The 22,732-nt window shown below is 39.5% G+C and overlaps 2 protein-coding genes across 5 annotated transcripts in view; one reads left to right on the top strand and one right to left on the bottom strand.

Moving 5' to 3' along the window:
* Nucleotides 1–15,314, bottom strand: part of LOC117983947 (uncharacterized) — a 17,425-nt gene extending 2,111 nt beyond the window's left edge. Inside the window, exons 1-8 of one of the 3 annotated variants that reach the window (XM_069499772.1) lie at nt 15,269–15,314; nt 4,082–4,283; nt 3,331–3,451; nt 2,653–2,765; nt 2,156–2,288; nt 1,509–1,671; nt 939–1,107; nt 185–310 (exon numbers count right to left, since the gene is read on the bottom strand). In XM_069499772.1, the coding sequence (XP_069355873.1) occupies nt 185–310; nt 939–1,107; nt 1,509–1,671; nt 2,156–2,288; nt 2,653–2,765; nt 3,331–3,451; nt 4,082–4,277 (1,021 nt within the window). In that variant the 5' untranslated portion in view covers nt 4,278–4,283; nt 15,269–15,314. Of the gene's footprint in view, nt 1–184; nt 311–938; nt 1,108–1,508; nt 1,672–2,155; nt 2,289–2,652; nt 2,766–3,330; nt 3,452–4,081; nt 4,284–7,259; nt 7,610–15,268 lie in introns of those variants that run through there. The other 2 variants (XM_034970589.2, XM_069499771.1) reach the window with 2 other exon arrangements.
* Nucleotides 10,886–22,732, top strand: part of LOC117983409 (ornithine decarboxylase 1-like) — a 25,197-nt gene continuing 13,350 nt past the window's right edge. The window contains exon 1 of one of the 2 annotated variants that reach the window (XM_034969952.2): nt 10,886–11,118. The gene's annotated coding sequence lies outside the window, so the exon portion shown is untranslated. Of the gene's footprint in view, nt 11,119–19,450; nt 19,654–22,732 lie in introns of those variants that run through there. The other variant, XM_034969951.2, reaches the window with a different exon arrangement.

Genomic DNA, 22,732 nt, shown 5'->3' with positions numbered 1-22,732 from the left:
AAAGCGATTGCTAAGCTAATCATCATCATCATTAATTAATTTTGATGGAATTTAGGCAAGGTCCTACGTTATTCACGAATTTTGTGTACCTACCTACTTATTTGGAAAAAGGAAAAAGTTATTGTTTTTAAAGGAATTGATTTAACGCGCGGGCGGCAAAATAATTTTTTTAAGTGCCACATACCTCTAGGAATTTGAAGCAAGTCCTCAATATGCTGAAAGAGCGCAGAATTGCCAACAGCACTGGAGAGACACAGCTGCAGTGTTACTAACAACGCCACGATGTATAGTGCGATTGATGGTGGCATGCCTAGAACAAAGTGCTGGATTAGGTAGTTATAAGTTAGATACGTGAACTACAGTACGATACGAACGTAAATGCGCCCCTGAAGTTTGCGCACGACGTTGCGCAGAACACACATGTGGGGTGTCCGAGGTCGCCCGAGGTAGCGGGGAGGGTAACAGCGCACATCTCGCTCCTACATTCCCGCCAGTTCCTTGATGCGTCTCTCTCTCGCTATATGTGTCTTGTTCGTTTGTACAGTCGAGTTGAGAAGTTACTTTGTTTAAAGGTGGAACCTACCGCCGCCCGTTAAGTGATTTAGTTCTCGAGTGTCCCATGCGCAAGATTGCAAAGCTAACTTCACGCAGACGCATTTAAGTTTGAAGATCATCATGATCAACCCATCGCCGGCTCAGAAGGGTTTGACCAACAACCACCACCACACTGGCCAAGTGCGAGTTGGCAGACTTCACACACCTTTGAGAACATTATGGAAAACTCTCATCTCAGGCAAGTTTCCTCGCGATATGTTTTCCTTAAACCGTTAAAGCAAGTGGCATTTAAAATTGTTTTAAACGCACACAACTGAAAAATTAGAGGTGCCGAACCCCCCGCCCGGAATAAAATAATGAAGGCCAATAGTCAAATGTATAACCTTGTAAAATGTTGTTCTCAATGTTGTTCCCGTATCTATTGGCGGCGAGTAGTGAAGTCACCATGAACATGAAGCCCGTGATGCCGAACGCGCCAAGCACAGCCGAGTTGATCCGGCGACTGTCTTTCATGTCCACTTGCAGTGTAAGCAGCATTGGATGGATGTCGAACTGGAATTAATAAGGAATTTCCAGAAAGCTCTAGTTTTTATTGTAATAAAATATTTAAAAAAAAAACAGGAAAGAAGCTGATGCTTATCATTAAGCTTGAATCCTTGTCTTCAATATTTTTGACTATTAATTTATCTGGCTTACACGTTTGAATTTGAAACAGGATTATGTTTAGCATAATTCAATTTTGGGAGTTCCAAATAAAGTAATAACTGATAATAGACGCCAATATATATTTTTTGAAAGTTTAAAGTAATTTAGTTTTTCGGTGAAATCAAGAGGAAGAATTCTTAGGGGAAACTACTAAAATGGAAATGTTCTATTTCTGTCTAAGCAGTTATACCCTAGATTAGGGACTACATTTGAAAACCATTACAAAGGAATCTAAGTGTTAGTATTACCTGAAAAGCGATAATTCCGTAAGCTACAAGAAAGTCCCTCGGATTGGGAACGTACTTGAGGACATCCCCAGAGCTCGGAGGGGATGAGTCATCCAGGCATATGCAGGTCCAGGTGGCTATGGCCACTGTGGTCACTATGCACACTGAAGTTAGGGCTATGGGCCTGGAAATTTTTTTCATTATTTATTTATTAGGTACCTATTTAATTAGAACGGCCATAAAGCCAATTACACTAATTAAAATTATGGTATTGTGTATCAAGAAAAAAGCTAAAATCTAAATATATAAAAGGAAAAGGTGACTGACTGACTGACTCACTGATCTATCAACGCACAGCTCAGACCACTGGATCGAACAGGCTGAAATTTGGCATGCAGATAGCTATTATGACGTAGGCATCTAAGCTAAGAAACGATTTTTGAAAATTTAACCCCTAAGGGGGTGAAGTAGGGGTTTGAAATTTGTGTAGTCCACGCGGACGACGTCGCGAGCATAAGCTAGTCACTCATATAAGCGTCACTGGCAGCAAGCGAGCCGTAGCTTAGTGGTCCGAGTGTCGGGCGCGATCCCAAGAGACGCGGGTTCGATTCTTGCCGGTCCGTAATTTTTGATATGTATTTAGAATTATTTACATGGTAATTACTCACTTCATGTCCTTGGGTGAGCCAAGCCACATAACAGGACACAGCAGTAACCCGATGAGTATCATCCACACGCAATACGTCACCCCCACTTCTCCTCCCGTGATCTTCCACCAAAATAACTGCATGCTTTGGGAAGCTGCGAATTGAAGTACATACTTCGGTCTTTAAATGGTTAAAGGGCTGCCGAAACGGTCAAGCAGCTTGACGTAGTTGGGCGCAGAGAGGGGTTTGAAAAATGATTCAGGTAGATTATTGTTATACGATGCGGTGCAGTGCGGCCCGCCATAATTTGCGCGAGCTTTTAGAATATTTACAACTTTGTAGGTACGAGTTATTTCTTGTTATCAATGTTATCATTAGTAATTTTTTGTCACGATTAACCGTCCATAATACCGGGCCGCCCTAGGCCCGGGCCTACTGCAGGGCCTTAGGGCAAATCCGCCACTTGGCCACTTTGCCCATAGTCTACGCAACTTATGGGGCAAACACAGTGTACTTACCAAAGATGAAATTGGGAACTCCCGCGCCGAAAACGGTGGCATCTATGAGAAACGTCACCAACCGGCGCGCTGGCATTCCAAATGCTAGTTCTGCTACTGCAGCGTAGGGAGACCTGCAAAATGTAACATGGTTTATTGAACTAAGTACTAGCTGATGCCCGCAACTTCGTCGTCCGCGTGGATTTAGTTTTTTAAAAATCCCGTGGGAACTCTCTTTTCAAACAAAATATCTTAGTTATGAGAGTCGCTCCACAACCTAATCAATAGAGACCGGATTATATGCATTTGCATATTACTACCACGCTGGCCATGTGCGGATTGGTAGACTTCTTAAACACCTTTGAGAAAATTGTGGAGAACGCTCAGGCATGCAGTTTTCCTCACGATGTTTTCCTTCACCGTAAAAGCAAGTGATATTTAATTATTTAAAACGCACATAACTCCGAAAAGTTAGTGGTGCGTGCCCGGGATCGAACCCCTGACCTCCGATTAGAAGGCGGACGTCGTAACTACAGTGCGACAAGGCTATCTTGGCGCGTGGGGAAAATCGAAACTAACGTTGCCGTCAAGTGTCCCCTGTTGTTGGGATATTTTAAGCCTTTGTTCTTCAACAGCGCCCCCTGTCAATGTCATTGAAGTGCCAATCGAGCCTTGTCGCACTGTACTAGTTTTCCATACCTACTCTTTTCTCTGATATTAGGCGATATCTCGTGCGCCAGGAGCCAGCTGCGGCCCAGCAGCACAGCCGTGTACAGCTGCAGCGCGAACACTGATATCACGAGCGGCACTCCGTAGATACCTGCGTGCGCCAAACACAAGGAATCAACTCTCACAAGTCACAACTCCACTTCAGATAGTTGAGGACTATTTTACTTTTACAAAAAAACCGGCCAAGTGCGAAACAGGTTTGCGCACCGAGGGCCTACCTGCCTTTTTCATGATTCTAGGTAAACGGGAAGTACCCTGTAGGTTTCTTGACAGACAGACAGACTGAAAACAAAGTGATCCTATAAGTGTTCCGTTTTTCGTAAATCGTAAAATAAGTAAAAATCTTTTTTATTCAAATAAACTTTTACAAGTACTTTCGAATAGTCGGATGCATCTACCACTGGTTCGGAATGCCTTGCCTTAAGTCACAGACCACCAATAGACCATCAATAGACGCCTAATAGCCGAACACCCCCGCTCGCAAAGCTTGCACTTGCTTAGCATAAAAGTCGGCCCACGCCCGTTCGGTACCCTCATTCCGCACATTGTTTTGATTACGTGACTTTTAAGTCCACCAATCACAACAAAGCATTCTCCCCTGTCCCCCGCCAACATTTTACGATTTTGTTTCACGTAAAACTTTGTATATGCGTACTCTAGGAGTTGAATTCTCTGTGTCTTAAGGAGAATAATTCTGGGTGTCTATAAAGTTAAAACTCACCACAAGAGATAATGCTCTTCGGTAACGCAACGACAGGGAAGACGCCGAAGAGGTCCACGATACACAGCATGGTGAACAGCACGCTGAGCCCGCCGGTGGTCTCGCCGGCCGTGTAGCGGTCGTGGTACAGCATCACCGTGACTGGCTTACGCAGCGCCGCCGAGCCTTGCACCGTGTCTGAACGAGGGATCTTCATCTTCACCTGGGGAGGCAGATCAGAGCGACATTACACTTTGACCTAAAGCCAGCTGTCCCTGGATCAGGCAAAAAGCTAAAAAAACTTTCCCCGATATCCATTGTTTTGTGTTTGAGCTTCAGCTTAGCCTGGGAAGGTAGAGCAGAGCAATATTTTGAGCCTCAATAGTTCAACGGGTAAAGGAGTGGACTGAAAACCGAAAGGTTGACGGTTGAAAACCCCGCCCGTTGCACTATTGTCGTACCTACTCCTAGCACAAGCTTGACGCTTAGTTGGAGAGGAAAATAAAGTCATTTAACATGGCTAATATTCTTTAAAAAAAATATTGACACTTTAATCTGAAGTCCCAAGATGAGATCTGATCTGATGATAAGATCTGTCCCGAGGTGGTGTGGTAAAGCCAGGTGTTCCTGGAATGTTTCAAAAAGACGTTGCTGATTTCTCTATAAATCCCAACTTCACTTCCTCACCACCTCAGACGCAGCCTAATAGAAACGCACCAAGGATCAGAACCACTACATGAAAACAACTAGAAACTGAAGAATTCCACGATATGCAGCATGGTGAACAGCACGCTGGTCGCTGAGGCCGCCAGACTCAGCTACCTCCGCGTCGTGGTTGAGACTGCCGCGATGCGTAGCGAGCTGAGTCCTTGTGAAAAACCTCCCCGGATGGATTCCAAGTGGTCTGTGGTTCGAAAGTATAGTCCGCGACAGGTTGAGATAGCAATCGGGGTAAGCGGGGTACGCCCCGCACTCGCACTCACCCGCACCGTGTTAGCGTGGGGGCTGTGTGGGTGTGCGGGGCGTTCCCTCCCCGACTGCCATCTCGACCTGTCGCGGACTATACGTAGGTAGTTTAATAATACTAGGGTCGGTTGTTTCAACAACTTATGACGGACACTTAACCTTTAAATATGGCGCTAACGAACGTAAGTAAAGAAAAAGCGTTGATTCAGCATCTATTAGCGCTAACGTTCGTTAAAAAGTTACGTTTACGTTAACCTGTGCTGGCGCCATTGGTGATCGTCAAATCAGTTCGTAACTTTATACTTCTTACAAACGGAATATTTTATTTACAAATTATAATGGAATCAATTGAATTCAATGCTTTTAATGGTAGTTTGTTTGAAGATGAAAGAGAATTTGTATGAAAGAAAAAGTGTTTAAAATGCGAAGTAGCAATATTAACAACTATATAATTTAATATAAAATGAAATAAAAAAAGGATACGGAGAAGTAAGTTAATTTTTAGGGTTTGTTTCGCAACCAAAATAACAATGACGAACAGTTTCTGTACAATGAAGCAACATTCTTAAATTAACAGATGTTAAAGTTCGTCTACGTCTGTTAAATTTTAACGAACGTATCTTACGAAGACCAATAGTTTGAAACAACCGGCCCTTAGTGTTTTGAACGAATTGAAGCTGAATTTAAATAAAATATAGGTACTTATTCAACCTTGTTAATTAGGTTAATTTGAAACAGGTCGGAAGAAATAGGCATCTGATTTTTAATTCGGTAGAATTCTGACAGATTGTCATCTTATACATTGGGAGGGTTTACCCGCCGCGCCGTTAGTGTACCACTCAAAATTTCAATACTCATACGGTTCTATTTACTAATACAAACTTACGCCCTAATAAATTTAATTTTTAGTTTCCACAGCCTATTTTATTTTAATTTGTTACTTTCATTTGTTACATATTTTGTGTTATTTCTAGTAAAACGTCAAAATTCCACGGAATTAATTTAATCAAACTAAGTACCTAGAGTACATACCTAAAAATAATATAGTGGAACATATTTTACTGTCTTCGCCAAGGTGAAATAGTAAAACATGCATGATATTTAGTCAATAAAACAAGTTAACAGGTTGGCCCGTGCCCAAACACGCGCCATCTTCCTAATTTAGATTTTTATTTTATTTTATGCGCATATTAATGTTAACTTAATAATCCATACTAATATTATAAATGCGAAAGTGTGTCTGTTTGTCTGCCTGCTAGCTTTTCACGGCCCAACAGTTTAACCGCTTTTGATGTTTGTTATCGAGTTAGCTTGCATCCCGGAAAATCAAAGTTCCCATGGGATTTTTAAAAACCTAAACCCACGCGGACGAAGTCGCGGACATCATCTAGTACTTAAATAATTTACTTTACTTCAGATACAAGTTAGCCCTTGACTGCAATCTCACCTGGTGGTGAGTGATGATGCAGTATAAGATGGGAGCGGGCTAACCTGGAAAGAGTATGGTAGTTTTTATTATGCCCCTTTCTTTGGTTTCTACACGGTATCGTACCGGAACGCTAAATTGCTTGGCGACACGGCTTTGCCGGTAGGGTGGTAACTAGCCACGGCTGAAGCCTCCCACCAGACCAGACCAGAAATTTAGAATATGTAATTCCAAAACCCTGCCAGGAATAAAACCCGGGACCTCCCACTAATAAGGCCACAGTGCTTACCACTGCGCCAGGGAGGTCGTTAAAACTTTTCATCTAAGACTTTTATCTAAGGAACGGCTTTATGAGTTTAGCCATCTACATGTACCTACATTTGTATATTTATCTGGTTCCCTCACAAGTCATATAGCTCATAACTAAACTAACAAATCTACTGACTTAGACATCATCCAGATTCCAGACCCGCGCAAGACCAAAGCTACTACGAAGCGGGAACGCCTCCCACGGTATCCACACCTACCTACAGGCTACACGACCACTTCACCTTTAGTATAGTTTAGTGGAAGCTCCCGCATCGCGACCTGCATCGCACAGGTGTGACCGCAGCTTTATTCTTAACTTATATACAGCGCGACAAGGCTCTTTTGGCGCGTGGCGAAATTCAGAACTAACGTTGCCGTCAAGACGTGTCCCCTTTGTTCATGTTTGAATAGTCTTATAAGACCTGTAGCACTTGATCGTCTAAAGCTAATAGTAAGTACTTAGGTTTTAAAATGTAAAGTTAAGTAAGTAATTCTTACCTTCAACTTACGTACCTAAATACTTCGTTCCTTTATTCACAACATTAATAATAACCACATTAACATCTATGCACTACTTTTTTGAACTTTTACAAAAGTGTCAATTGCGCAAGGAAATGCACCACACAAAAAAAAACATTATCCATTAAAAAAAAACTTTGAGAAGGTGGTCGTTGAGTGTCTTTTGCTCAGAACAAATATATTATTGTCTTTTGATATTTTAAAAATAGAATTAACTATAACTTCCAAAAATATGTCTCTCGGTAATTTGGCACTGGTATTTAAAATTCGAACTCAAACTCGATATTCGATATTTAAACAATACTTAAGTAGTACCTACACGCAGCGGTCTCCGACGACGGAATTAAGCCCTAATGAACTGACCGATGCGGTGGACAGACGCGCACAATCTGCTTACGAAAAAAACCTTACTTTTTGAAATCCCAAATTCAGGTTTTCGATTCTTGTTGCTGCACTAATCACGTAACTTTTACTTCAAAACTGCGATAAGGACACTCTAATAAAGACTCGGCTGTCTTTATTATATTATTGGGTTGAAATATTTTGTCGTTGTGGTTGTGGGATCTCCCAAAACTGTTTCGGGACCCAGACTGAGTTAGGTACCACGACGTGCGATAGCAACATGTGATACTACTTAGCTAGCATTAACCATCGCTATCTGAATAAATAATTCCTAATATTCTAATTCAAGTCGGCACGCACATACGGTGTCCTTTTAAAACTTGTTTGTAAGACGGAAATTTGGTTTATGGATTCAAGGCTATTCGAATTTGTATTTTTCAGGTTCCGTACCTGGTAATGAAAAACGGAAGCCGTACCTATACCTATAGGATTTTTTTGTTGTCCGTCTGTCTGTATCGGTGACAAGGACCTTTTGAAGTACGGTCTATCAAGTTCTGAATACTCTAAGCCCTAAGGTGACCTCCAATTTCTGAAAAAAATTCAAGTTTCTTGTATTCTTAATAAAATGTTATCTACAGCTTTTCAAAGATTATATTTTCGTACAAAGAATCCCATTCACAGACAGCCATCACACTTACCATTAAACTACAACCTTAAATTTGACTCTAAGGGAGGTCTTGTAGCACAAGTACTTAAAGGAAAAAATCCGAAAATTATTAATTTCAAACCCTGCGTGGAAGTATTATCGTATAATATGCTATACCTCTACTGAGAGTAATAATAATAATACTTATTATGACAACTTGTACAATCACTCCCTGAGTGTGTGAAGAGCTTTGAGATCTTATCGTTACTGATCAAAGTAGGATTTGTTTTTCATCACACAAAATTTTGTGTACCTAGGTTTTATTAATTTGGTATGTCCGAGTTTTAAATGTGTGTAAATCCTTTCACTTTTTTAATTGTACCAACCATCTAAACTAAGTATTTTGTTTTTATTAAGGAGGTCGAATAATTTATCCAAATATGGTCATTAAAATATACTTACCTACGGCCTACCTACATTGATATCTATACCTACTTTCATGGTACGGAACTCAGAGTGTGAGTTTGACTCGCACTTAGCCGGTTTCTTTAAATAGAATTTTAATAATTAATTGAAATTGCTCCTTCACATCATTAGAACTTGATTTCACGTTTATGAATTGAAACGCTCGTTATGTAAAGAAGATTCGGCTACGGCTAAGTACTTATCTGGTCGCAGATATTGCTCAAGCTGTCACATAGGTAGGTACCCTATAAGAAGTATGTACGGTCGATATGGCGTGTCATACAAAATAACAGTTCCTAACAGTTCCTTTAGTGGGAGGCTTTGGCTGTGACTAGTGACCACCCTACCGGCAAAGCCGTGCTGCCAAGCGATTTAGCGTTCCGGTACGCCGTGTAGAAACTAAAGGAGTATGGGTTTATTGAAACCGCCATACCCCTTCCAGGTAAGCCCGTTTCCATCTTAAACTCCAGGTGACATTGCAGTCAACTTGTATACATAGATGACAGACGTATAATGGTCCTCGTATTGTCAGATGTCTCATGGCAATAACATTTTAGTTCCGAGTACGCTCACATGACACTCACTGCTGCTAACAGCGCGAAAATCAAGTTGCTTCAAAACACGCCGTCAATCGCATAAGGGTACTGACTATGTAAACAGTATTATCACATATGGCTCAAGCGATAGACGTTCCAAGCTGCTAGAATGGCGACCTTGCAGACTCCCTACTAGTAACTAGGAGGACAGACGTCATCACACGAGTCGCAGGGAGCCACTGGATTCAAGTGGCGCGCAGCACAAGACCGTGGCACCCGGTAATCCCTACAAGAGACCAATGTCCAGCTGTGGACGTCTATCGGGTGATATAATGATGATAATTGATAATGGTGTAAGTGGTTTCGTGTATGACAATGACAGTAGAGATGACGTGATTAATTAAATTATCACGTAATCTAACAATAAGCTTGGTCTATTGAAAAGGTCTCCGCTCCGCTCCGCTTCAAGGGAAAAGCACCATGAAGACTGCTACAAGCTACCCCTAATATGGCCGCTTTAAGATTTAATAAATAGTTTAACAGGTCAAACTAACATTGGTGTACTCGAGTGTACTTATGCCACCTTGTAATCCTATATCGGCTTACGAGGACCGACGCAGACTCGCGGACTTCATTAGTTTCAGGTCAAAATGTAGCTCGTGTACCATAGAGTAGGATGTATATAGTCGTGTACTTGGATACCACCATGGTATAATAATTAATGGTTCCTTCCAGAAACTCCATGATGAAGCTAACGAGTAACGACACCTTGTTTCATAAAAATCTAATGAGTAGTTTGGCAGCCCACTAACAGACAGACAGATAGGTACTTAATTAACGGGTCAACAACTATTTAAGGTACCTAATTAATGAATAAGTAATTCGTATTTTGTAACCGATCGATATCATGCTCAAAGATATTAATGTGGTAACCACGTGGCATCAAAAAAAAGTATAATCAGCAAATATTACTTAGTTTCATTCTGTGTTTTATTTTGTTCTACTACTAAATAAAAGAGGATTTGAAAAATATTTTTTTTATTAGTAGGTACAATCCAAATTAATAACGTTGATTGATGAAACCTACCTATATCCACTGAAAAATCATAGAATTATTAAGTACTAATTTATTAACTACCTATCGATTCAATAACATCGAAACATTTTGGCGCCAGTTTTATACTTACACTCAAGTCTCAACTCTCAATGTCTACTAACGCCATCTCTGTTTTAAGAAGAAAGTAAAACCAAGTTAACGTTCCGTTACACAAAAAAAACAATGCTTTATAAAACAGCATTTGAATCTATTTTTATGCCCAAACAATGCAAAATTTATCGTTTAGGTAATTTACAAATAAGATTCGATATTATTCTCTAGCATCTAGTGGCAGTAAACCATGTTAAGTAACTATTTTTTAAAGTATTACTTGTTGAAATCATATCTTGAAGACAGCGCATGCTCCATTTCAGCGATCGAAACTTCAAATGCCAAATGGAATAAAGTTGAACTGCGCATGTAGTGTTTTCTCGCTCACTCTTGTAGTTCACCTTAAGACTCTCTTCTCCCTTGCTCCCACAGGTTTCAAATGACAGATAATACACCAAGGGGCTCGTATCGTAATCGTTCCCAAAATCGTTCCCTTTGTGACAAATTCGTGAAACGTCCGCCGCGTTTCCTAGTGGAAATTATTCTAAAAAATCACATTAGGGCATGGTCGATAAAGTTTTACTGTCGAAAACCCGTGATATAAAATCTCTCACCGTGGTTAACTTTTTTCGTGCCAAGTGCAACTAAACTATCAAGATTCCGCCGATAATTCAAAGCCTACCCAGTGGGTGGCTTAATTTGGTAAGTAATCCAATATAATTACTTGATATCCAACACTCATTGCATGCTTTAACCTCTGCAAACGTTAAGGTATTATTATCTTATTTACACAGTTCTTGCTTAAAAACCAGTGGGTAGGTAAACTACACAGCTGCGGTTTAATAGGTATTGTGAAATGGCTGCAGATGTAACTACATTTTGTGATAAAAATCTTACTTATATCGCACATAAAATACGAGGAAATTCTCGTTTTTTTTGTGTGACAATTTTATTTTTATGTTTGCATAAACGAAATCACCAATTGCCACACATGGTTTCCTATTGTAGTTTACGTCATCGTATTAGGTATCTGATTGTGGCGTAGAGTTTCTGGGACGGCAGGCGACAGCTGTAGAAAATTCTAGACAGTGTCTGAAAAACTACATGAAACATTTTCACAAGGTCATTAAATTTGATCCTTGAACTGATGTCTATAAGTAACCAAAAGCTTGGTTTTGTAATTTATATTGTTATCTATGCTTTTAACCTTTGACCTCCCATTACTGTAGGAGAGGTAGGTCTGTCGGCATGAACACAATGTTAATTTATTAAAAACTTAATGAACCCAAGTTCATATTATGCAATTATATGTAATATCTATATGTGTATATATAAAAGGAAAAGGTGACTGACTGACTGATCTATCAATGTACAGCTCAAACCACTTGATGGATCGGGTTGAAATTTTGCATGCAGATAGCTATTATGACATAGGCATCCGCTAAGAAAGGTTTTTTTTAAAATTAAACGCCTACAGGGGTAAAATAAGGATTTGGAATTTGTGTAGTCCACGTTTACACTTGTAATATCTGTGGTTGATTGTACACACAGATAACAGCAACTCCTCTGTTATCTGTGGTGAACTATAAAGTTAATAAATATTATTAACAAATCCAGTATCAACCAAAATGTGTTGGTTGAATTTGGATCGTTCATTATTTTCGCATGAGTAATTTTCTTGGAACATATTTGGCACAAAGTTCTTATTAGTCATATTATAATTTTGAATAACTGCTTAGGGCATTGTTTTTACAAGAAAGTTCTACCATGCTAGGTAATCATCTAAATATATAAAAGGAAATGGTGACAGACTGACTGACTGATTGATCTATCAACGCACAACTCAAACTACTGGACGGATTGGGCTAAAATTCGGCATGCAGATAGGCTAACGATAATAACGTAGGCATCCACTAAGAAAGGATTTTTGAAAATAAAACCCCTAAACGGAACGGAGCAACGGATCGACGTGATTTTTTGCATGGGTATAGTGTAAGACTTGGAGAGTGAAATAGGCTACTTTTTATCCCGGAAAATCAAAGAGTTCGCACAGGATTTTAAAAATCTAAATCCATGCGTACGAAGTCACGAGCATCAGCTAGTAAGTCATAACTAAGATATTATGAGAACGTTTGGAACCACCTGGGCAGAGGTGACTTTGAATAGAACGTCCTGGCAGAGTTCCAGCAAGACCACAGAACGAAGCTATTCTGTTTAAAAAAAACTTAACCATAAATTCAACCCATCTGTGCCTTTATTAACCGACTTCAAAAAAAGGAGCAGGTTCTCAATACGTTAGAATCTTTATATTTTAACTACTATATTGAATTATTAGGCTGAGGCAATTGTATATCGGGCAATATCTAGTTCAACAGTGTTGTTGCAGTGGCAAAGCCAGCCAATGATTTTTAACCATTATGGATATTTTTAACCAACTTTTTATTATTTTTTCTACTCATGCAATTCTAAATGACACATACACAATTATCCGTTTTGCTGACGTATTGCAGTGCATTTTATGTTTCAAAAATATGTTATAGTTTATGTTTAAAAAATGGTGCCGATTCTATTCCCTTACACTCTAATTTATGACAACAATTAATCCTAATAATAATTTGGAATATATATATTGTTTGTGTACCTATATATTTTATTATTTATTTAAGTATGTTTGTCATCTGTAATTTTAAAATAATTTTTTTATGGCCACGGTGGTATACCTATTTAGAAATGAAAAAGCGTGTTCATTATAATATGGCTTTTATATAAAAATAAGTATTCCTTATAGTTTTGCATGAAATGTCCAACTTTGAGTGTTCAAACACGCTTTTTCGTTTCATTATAGGTCTGAAGATATCTTAAAATGGAAAGAAAACGTGACTCTTTTTTTCTTACCAACAAGAAAAATAAAACGGATTATAATAAAAAGCAAGAATTTAAAAAACAAGAGAAACAAAAACAGTTTGATGAGCGTCGAAATGGACTACAAAAAGATGATGAAAAGGAAGAACAGAAAGAAAAGAAACCCTTTGACAAGAAGACTTATAGATTAAAGAAATATAGCAAAAAATACAAATTGGAGAAATGGGAGGAGCAACGCAAAAAGAAATTGATTCACGATTATCAGAAGAGTATGAAAAACGAGGCAGTCCCAGGCACTTATAAGCCAAAACCCTTTGACGAAGATGTCACCGATTCAAATACAGAAGTTGGTAAGTTTGTAAGACATCCAGACTTAATCGAAAAAGAAGAAAAGGAAAAATTTCGGAAAGTAAATAAAGATCCATATCTAAAAGCCAAGGAGCAATACAATAAAGTGAAACAAGAAAAAATCGAAAAGCAAGAAGCTATGAAGAAAGCTAAAGAAGAGAGAGATCTGAAACTTGAAGAATACAAGAAGAAGAAGCATGAGAGGTTCAAGAAGTTGAGCAAGAAGACTAAGAAAGGGCAGCCTGTGATGACTGGAAGATTGGAGCTGCTGTTGGAAAAAATTCAATCCTCTAAATAAATGAGAGTTACTAATTTTAAATTAATTTATTCAATAATGTACTTGAAAAAAATTCACTGCAAAGCACTGGTCTATATATTAAAAAGAACCGGCCAAATGCGAGTCAGGCTTGCGCACCGAGGGTTCCGTACTACATCGATCGTCGATATTTTGCACGATAAATCAAAAACTATTATGTATAAAAATAAATCAAAATCTGTTTCAAAATGTACAGGTAAAGCCCTTTCATATGATACCCTACTTGGTATAGTTATCTTACTTTGAACATTGAAATACTAATTATTTGTTCATGAATACATTTTTTTTGTGATGTACTCACAAATTCATAGTTTTCGGATTTAATCCTTTACTTGTGCTATAAGATCTACCTACCAAATTTCATGATTCTATGTCAACGGGAAGTACCCTATAAATTTTCTTGACAGAGACGGACAGACAGACAGACAACAAAGTGATCCTATAAGGGTTTGTTTCTTGCTTTTGAGGTACACAACCCTAAAAATATATACACGTGTCAGATTAACACGTAATGGAAACGTAGATGAACTTACTAAACGCATAAAACATTGCCGTGATGAGTATAGTATTTTGTATTTTATAGATCTTCCAGAACAGAAATGATTAGTTCATTAAAATTTGATTACCATCTGTGAATGCTTTGTTCATTTGTGTTTTCTATTTGTCAATGATTTATCGTTTTTTTTTGTGTGCAACATGTATTTTCAAATAGTTAGTATTAAATAAAGAAATCGTAAGTCATATATATTTTTTTTAGTTTGATATATTTGCTTATGTGACACGAAACTTAATATCGCGCCCTAGTAATCCAAGTCCAAGATTTCTTGGTTGAAGAGAGCGCGCGCTACGAAACTATTCATTCTGTCGTGCACTTGGTCGCTTAGCCCAGTCGGACTCTAATGCCTAACTGGAGTCCAATAGTCTTGGACTTAGGCCCGATTTGCACCTAAGCGGAGCGGAGAAACGTGTTAACGACCAATAAAATTCTTGTTAGATGACATGAACAATTTATAAAAAATTTGATTGGCTTCCGATTAGGTGGAAATCTGGCCTTTACCAATGTGCGAGATCCCGAACAAAAATGATAGGTCTATAAGGTGTTTGTAGTTTTCTTATTGTTCTACTACCAGATGCGTCTGCTTGCTTTTGAGTTCATTCAATTTTGGTTTAATAGGTTTTTGATGCACACTCAAAAGTCAAAATGGAGCCAAAATAAATAATAACAAAACATTTAACAAAGTCATCTAGTCATAATCACAAAGTTACTCCATAAAAGCAAGGCAGTCAAAAACCAACCTTTGATTGATAAAACGTTCAGTTACTTACCGAATAGACCTTTGATTCTTTGCTATATCAAAAGTTGGCGCCACGTAAAAAGTCTCAGAGTCGATAGCTTCTTGACTTTGATAAGAGGGGGGTCATCTTTACATTGTAAGTTACCGGTAAACGTGATTTTGGTTGACGACAGAAGAAGATAATGACAAAAGCAAACTAAACATCTCCTTACAGCTATCACTCACTCATCTGGTTCGAATCCGTGAAAATACGGATATAAAAAATATCTACGACATCTTAGAAATGTTCTAGGTATGACTAATTCGAAACGTATTTTCACGGACTCTGATCGGATGAGTGCGTAACCGCCCTTACCTTTAAAAGAATCCACATTTTGGGATTGCAGGTCCTGCCAAAGTAAACAGGTATTATGCCTGACTGGCTGACTCTAAAGAGAGAAAATCAAACTAAAAATATGTCCGTACTCTTTGTCTAAATTCTGGGGACTATAGGACGTAACAAAGTTAAGAAAGAGTGAAATTAGCTCTCAAGGTTATTCGCATTTGGGCGTATCAACGTATTCATAAGCATGCTACTTAAAGGCGCAAAATATTATGTTCTTGCCACTTTATCGCATTGTTACTCCGGCGTAAAACAGCCTAGACTTTACCATTTCTTCATTTAAATAAGTTTCATCATCATCATCTTCAACCGATAGATGTCCACTGCTGGACATAGGTCTCTTGTAGGGACTTCCACACGCCACGGTCTTGCGCCGTCTGAATCCAGCGGCTCCCTGCGACTCTTCTGATGTCGTCCGTCCACCTAGTGGGGGTGTCTTCCAACACTGCGTCTTCCGGTGCGAGGTCGCCATTCCAGCACCTTGGGACCCCAACGTCTATCGGTTTTACGAAACATGTGCCTGCCCATTGCCTTTTCAGCTTCTCAACTCGTTGAGCTATGTCGGGCACTCTAGTTCTCCTACGGATCTCCTCATTTCTGATTTGATCACGTAGACAAACTCCAAGCATAGCTCTCTCCATCGCCCGCTGAAGTAAGTTTAATATGTAAGTCTAAACTTTTTGACATTCTACCCTCCCGCACTGTACGGAACCCACTCCTTTTTCGTGACGGATCTGTGCTATCTCTTCAAGTGCCTGCGGATTTATTTACTCGTATCTGTAACATCGTTATCTTTGACAGTTATCTCAACAAAAGTACCTTGGCACATCTGATAAACGTCTTACTAGACTTATTGTCTCCCGCAGCTTACTCATATCAGTATACTTAGCCTGGCCGTACACTGGCTTCTATCGTAGGTCGCCAGAGAGACCGGGTGGTTGCACAATCCGTTAACCCGGTGCTGGATCGCACGGGTGACGTGCGGGTGTGCGGAGCGTCCATCCGCCTCATACCCCGAATGCCATTTCAACCTGTCGCGTACTATAGGTATGTACCTACCTAGTACAAAATAGTGCCACAGATTCTTTTGTTCTCTGCTAAAAAAAACGTTCAAACGGTCCTTCTAGGGCTTCCTTTTCCACGGGTATGACGCTACGAGGATCATTTTTTTGTACATCTACACATTAGCCTTAACCTCCGCTTTCCGGGATGTTACGGACATTATCTAACACCTTGTATAGTTGCGGAGCCAGCCTGTGCTTATGTGTGGAGCTAATACAGAATAACGTAATGTTGCTCAACATAGCCGCCAATGTAGTGTGCGGCCAGCCTTTAATAAACTCTATTATTTTACAACCGGAAAGATCAACTGTGCACACATTTTGTTCTTGACATTTTTTCGTAAATATCTCATTGTTCTGTTTATGATATTTGTACTGGAGAATTCTAAGGAAATATTTAATACGGTTGGGAAAATACGTGTAAATAAGATATGAAAACGGCACCATTCGGTATGTAATATTTTAGACGCATTAAGTGTTATCCGACCGACACATTGCTGTATATCTTTATGGTTCGGTAAACTGCGTGATGATGTAGCTAAGAACAAACAAGCTTATCAGAAGCAGAAAGTCCGCGGGGTGATTACGTAAAACTTTGGAGTAGCGACAGCAACGCGACAGCAGTAGCAATGCGATAGTTCATTTGCTGTCTCTCTTGCTTTGTGGCTATTGCTGTCTCTCTCTAGCCGGACGTTTGACAGCAATGATCGCGAGATTTACGCCTGTCGCGAGATACGCCGAGCCGATCAGTTACAGCAAGGATGCAGCATTATTTGGATTCGCTTCCGACATTGTCAACCAAAGGCCACGAACAATCAACCCAAACCATAGTCAAACTATTTTCAGGGTTCCGTAGGTATTTTCAGAGAAAAGAAGGAACCCCTATAGGATGTCGACTGTTGCGGCACGGCATAAAAATAATTCTAGGTACCTACTTAAACTTAAAGGGTATATTAAGTACCTAGAATAATTTTATGAGCATAAAACAGTAGGTAGGTATAATATAGTATAACAGCAATGGCGTATCGTATATCAACTCGACAACCAGATAATAACTAGATTACATTACCTTGAACTCGGATCTTCATATCTGATAACTTTGTCTATATTTGCTCGAGAATTTGGCAAGGTATAAGCACAAGTATGTACAATTTGGTTATTTATTTGTACTAAGAAGGAGCTAGAAACTAGAAAGCAGCAAAATTTCTGTTTTTCTGAGAAATTTCAAGATATCCAAATTCTTGGGGTGGCTGAGTGATTGGGGTGGTTGTACTAGCTAAAACCAGCGAAGGTTAAAACATAGAACTTTATTATGGCGTAACGAAAACTCTACCGTGGTGGGCAGTGCTTATTTTATACTCTACCGTACGCGTCTTCAATTCTATTGTGACTGCGTAGCTGTCACTGAATAACTACTGGACTGAACAAGCATTGGTAGATCTTTCACCAGATTCACCTATAGACATCAAACTCAGGGACAAAACAAAGTATTGGTGATTGACTGACTGACTGACTGATCTATCAACACACAGCTCAAACTACTGGACGGATTGGGCTAAAATTTGGCATGCAGATAGCTAGTATGACGTAGACATAAGCTAAGAGAGGATTTTTGAAAATTCAACCCCTAAAGGGGTAAAATAGGAGTTTGAAATTTGTGTAGTCCACGCGTATGAAGTCGCGGGAATAAGCTAGTTAGAAATAAAATAGACTTCCACGTGTGAAGCTACAGACCGCAACTAGTATTATGATAAAAACCCCGGAAAGTTAAAGTCCCTTCATGATCAAACAAACGTATAACCTAGAAACCTTATCTTGTATTTATTTAATGGTATTACTTATTATCGCTGACACGTGCCAGTTGATTGTTTATTGGCCCTTCTGTAATAGTGGAGTAACTTAAATTATTAAATTACTGTAGGTATAAGTATTTCTACTGCATTAATTTCAGTCGTAGTCGAAATTCCACGGATACGTACGAAGCGGTATGCCTCCTCACTTCCAATCCGAACCGCTAAGATTTGGGACACCCTTGCATTTCCCCTCCAATTATAATATGGGTACCTTCAAGTCGAGAGTGAATAGGCATCTTCTAGGCAAGCGCGCTCTATCTTAGGCTGCATCATCACTTTCCACCAGGTCTGATTGCAGCCAAGTGCTAGTGCTAAAAATTAAAAAAAAAATTCGAAAATCACGAAAAACATCTAGTATTCGAGGAGGAAAAAATTATTTAAGGTACTTTTTTGTCTCACTCCGTCATCCATATGGAAACAACGTACCTACCTACCCATAGGTAGAACGGGTGATTCGCTAACTCAGTATTCAGCAAACGTAATCTGTCGATAAGATCCTAACGTCAGGTTCCTACATTCCTCTATTCAACGTATCTGTAATCTGCCGATAAATTACTTAGCAACGTGGTTATTTGTCAAAAACGACCATACCTAAAGTAATATAAGTATAAGTAAAGTAACCTATCGACACATTGAAATTAATATTAATAATAATAAACCAAAACAAAGTTGTGTGCCGAAAAAAGATCTTTTATCCGTTCTAAAGCGTAGGTACCATGATTGAAAAAGTTGCTAACTCTTCACACCACTAGTAAAAAGCGTGGCGCGTGCCTTGCGACGTCAATCGAAGCGGTTTGCGGCGGCCCAGTCGAGTACCACAAGTTACCACACTTACATCAGTTAATGTAAACAATACTGATAAAACGCCATCCCGCGAAATCTCTGCTGATAACTTACCGCATAAATACCACAGCAGCCCCCGCTCATCTCCAGTCCGACGCTACCCGTTGACAAGTGACAGTTGCTCGCGATCAGTCATTGGACGCAATATTCGTTCCTTTCTTGAATCAGTCCCGCTGATTCGTCTCCGCGATTCGTCTCGAATTGGCTATTGGTTAGCAACAACCATAGGGTTGTTGCTTAGGAGTTCATAAAAGCTTTGAGAATTACGCTAATAAAGGTAAGTTTGAAAAATCATTTTTTTTTTAATTTTTGTCAGAGTCTCTGCTGATAACTAACCGCTAACTAAATTGTCTGGATGCGTTGTTAAAATTTAGTTAACTACTAAACAACTTCCAACTACCACCTGGGTTTCTGGAGCACTTCGACCACCCGTTGTGCCAGATCCTTTTTTCCACGCACATGCAAACTGGAATCAACTCCCTTCGGTGGTGTTCCCATTAGATTACGACATAGGGTTATTCAAGGGGCGGACCTACAAATTCCTGAAAGCGCCGGCAACGCATTGGTGGTTCCTCTGGTGCTGCAATTGATCATGGGGTGGCGGTAATCACTTAACATCAGGTGACCGGCCTGCTCCTTTGCTCGCCATTAAAAAAAAACTTAGTGCGTGTAAATTAGGCTTAATATTAGTGTGACTCATTTGGAAAAATTCAAAGACTATAATAGATATTCCATGATCTTCTTCGCTCTGGGCTGGTTTCCGCACTTAAACGTTTCCGTCTGTTGTGCGTTTATATATTCCATGATAGTACTTATCTGATGTTCGTTGCGTGAACCATTTAATCATGGTAGTAAACAGAACGTAGTAACGGCCTTGCCCGTGAATCTTTATCTCGCGGCGCCATGTATCTACGTCGCTTGTTCAGCAATAGTTCATAATTCAATTTATAAAATGCTAATTACTGCAAACTTGAATATAAGTACTCTCCGTACTAATCATAAACTTAGGTACTCGTAGGTAGCATACTACATATCTTGTACAAATTATTATAAATCGTAAACATTGTTGTAAATTCGTAACCATTTTTTCCCTGATTGGACGCGAGTACGTAATTATTGATTAGTTGTTAGGTATACTTAGTCTGCGACAGGTCGAGATAGCAATCGGGGAGGAAACGCCCCGCACATCCGCACAGTCCCTGCGCTAACCCGGTGCGGGCGGTGACGTGCGGGTGTGCGTGTCGTCCTCTCGCCTTATACCCTGCTTGCCATCTTGACCTGTCACGGTTAATATATTATTTGAGTTTCGAGCCTCAATCTGCTATACCATACCTAAACAAACACAAATCAAAACAACGTCGTAAATTACGATTCGTAGTTGCAGAAGGATACCGCAGCCAAAACTTGTGTCCCGTTTTGACGGCCTCCCTGGCACAGTGGTGAGCGCTGTGGTCTTGTTAGTGGGGTCTCGGGTTCGATTCCTTCGAGAGCAGGAGTTTGGAATTTTATATTTTCTAAATTTGGCTATGGTGGCTACTTACCGGCAAAACCGTGCCGCCAAGCGATTTAGCGTTCCGGTACGATGCAGTGTAGATACCAAACTGGTATGGGTTTAATACAAACTGCCATACTCCTTCCAGGTTAGCCCGCATCCATCTTAAATTGCACCATCATTTACCACTCGGTGAGATTGCAGTCAAGGGCTAACTTGTATCGGAATAATAAAAAAGGTTCGGTTTAATGAATCTCTTCCCAAATCATTGTTGCAAGTTTTCTGTCTCTCGTCGATCGGGCTCCCTACCTAGTACCTACCAGATTATACAGATCTATTGCCATTATTTAGAGCAGCGGTCTTCAAAGGTGAAGTTATTCTAATGATTGCCGTTCTTGACGAGGAGGCGGCAAGCTAAGTGGAAGTATGAATTTCATGTAAAAAAATTCAGAAGTGGTATGCGCAGCTGTTATGGAACTGTTCCACATTGAAATTATTAAGAGAAGTTACCCTAGCGCGCTCCCCAACGCTTATTATACAAACGTAAATTGGTTCTCAATCAAACTCAATGAAATGTAGTCACGTCCTAAAAATTATATAATAGGTATCAGTCTGTGGTTGGCCAGTTTTCCGTAAAAATATCTAGTTTTAAACAGTTTGAGGCCTGTGAACTTTGAAAAATACAATGCACAGACCACCACCTATAGAAGTGGTGGTGTGTGCATTGTACACTTTTTGATTGGTCAGTTAGCTCTTCGCAATTCTCTCATCCGTGGAGATGACGCCTTAATTTAGAAGTTAATCGTTACATGTCGGAACTTTCAATACACATACACAGGTAAACTTGGTAAATAAATCAATATAATACTCGTAACTTCCGTAACCTTTTTTAGCGTTTAAACTACCGTGAGTGATTTCCATTATAAATACTATCTGTCCCGGCTTTACTCACGTGTGTAGTCGACGTTAGCCCGACTAGTTTCGAACCCATACGGGGTCCTTTTTCAAGGGAGTCCGTCCGCGCACGCGCCGCCTCCGTAACCTTGTATCTAATGATACATGTTTACAGACATATATACAGTAACAAGATCTGATTACAGAATGTATAATTCAGCGCGCTCTCGGCTTTCAGGGCCGACCTTCGGCAAATGTCAGAGGTTGCGTCATAAACTGCGACTTGCACAAATAAAACGGCCAGAGGGGTTGAAATACTTCATATAAATTCTCGGCCAAGCTTTTCATCGACTGGCTTTCACTGCCAGTTTCTTTATAGAATTTTTATGCATTTTTAAAGTTTTTTTAATCAATTTATGCAAACTCAATTCACGAATACTTGCTAACCGCTACCGAAGATGTTAATGATAAAAAATACCGGTCAAGTGCGAGTCAGACTCGCACACGAAGAGTTCCGTACTATCGTAAAATATTGTGTAGGTACTTTTTTTACACTCCTTACTTTATAATTTTTTTGAGTTGAATTTCGAAGAATCTTTCGTTTTTGGTGTGTATGCCATTAAATAGGTATTGTTATTTGTTTAGTCTCCCATCCACACACAAGATTTGAACTTTGACATTGAATGATATAATAACATACGTTTGTTTATTTCATATATCGTTCTATACATGGTAATGACATAGAAGGATAAGAAATAGTAATTTACTTTATTACGTATTCGACTAAATTGTATGTTCCGAACAAGCGTGTATACATAATAAATAAGTATAAACAAGTAACAAAACCGTCTCCATTCTCTTTGAAAATGTGATTTGAAAAGCAGCCTTATTTGCAATGACGATAATGTGATAAGTGGGCAAAGTAAATGTACAAAACTCTTTGTACAAAACTTAAAAACGCCGAAAAAGT

Source organism: Maniola hyperantus, chromosome 7 (assembly GCF_902806685.2).
Source record: "Maniola hyperantus chromosome 7, iAphHyp1.2, whole genome shotgun sequence".
NCBI lineage: Eukaryota > Metazoa > Arthropoda > Insecta > Lepidoptera > Nymphalidae > Maniola > Maniola hyperantus.
Note: the sequence above shows the minus strand (reverse complement) of the source record. Positions and strands in the feature narration are given on the sequence as shown.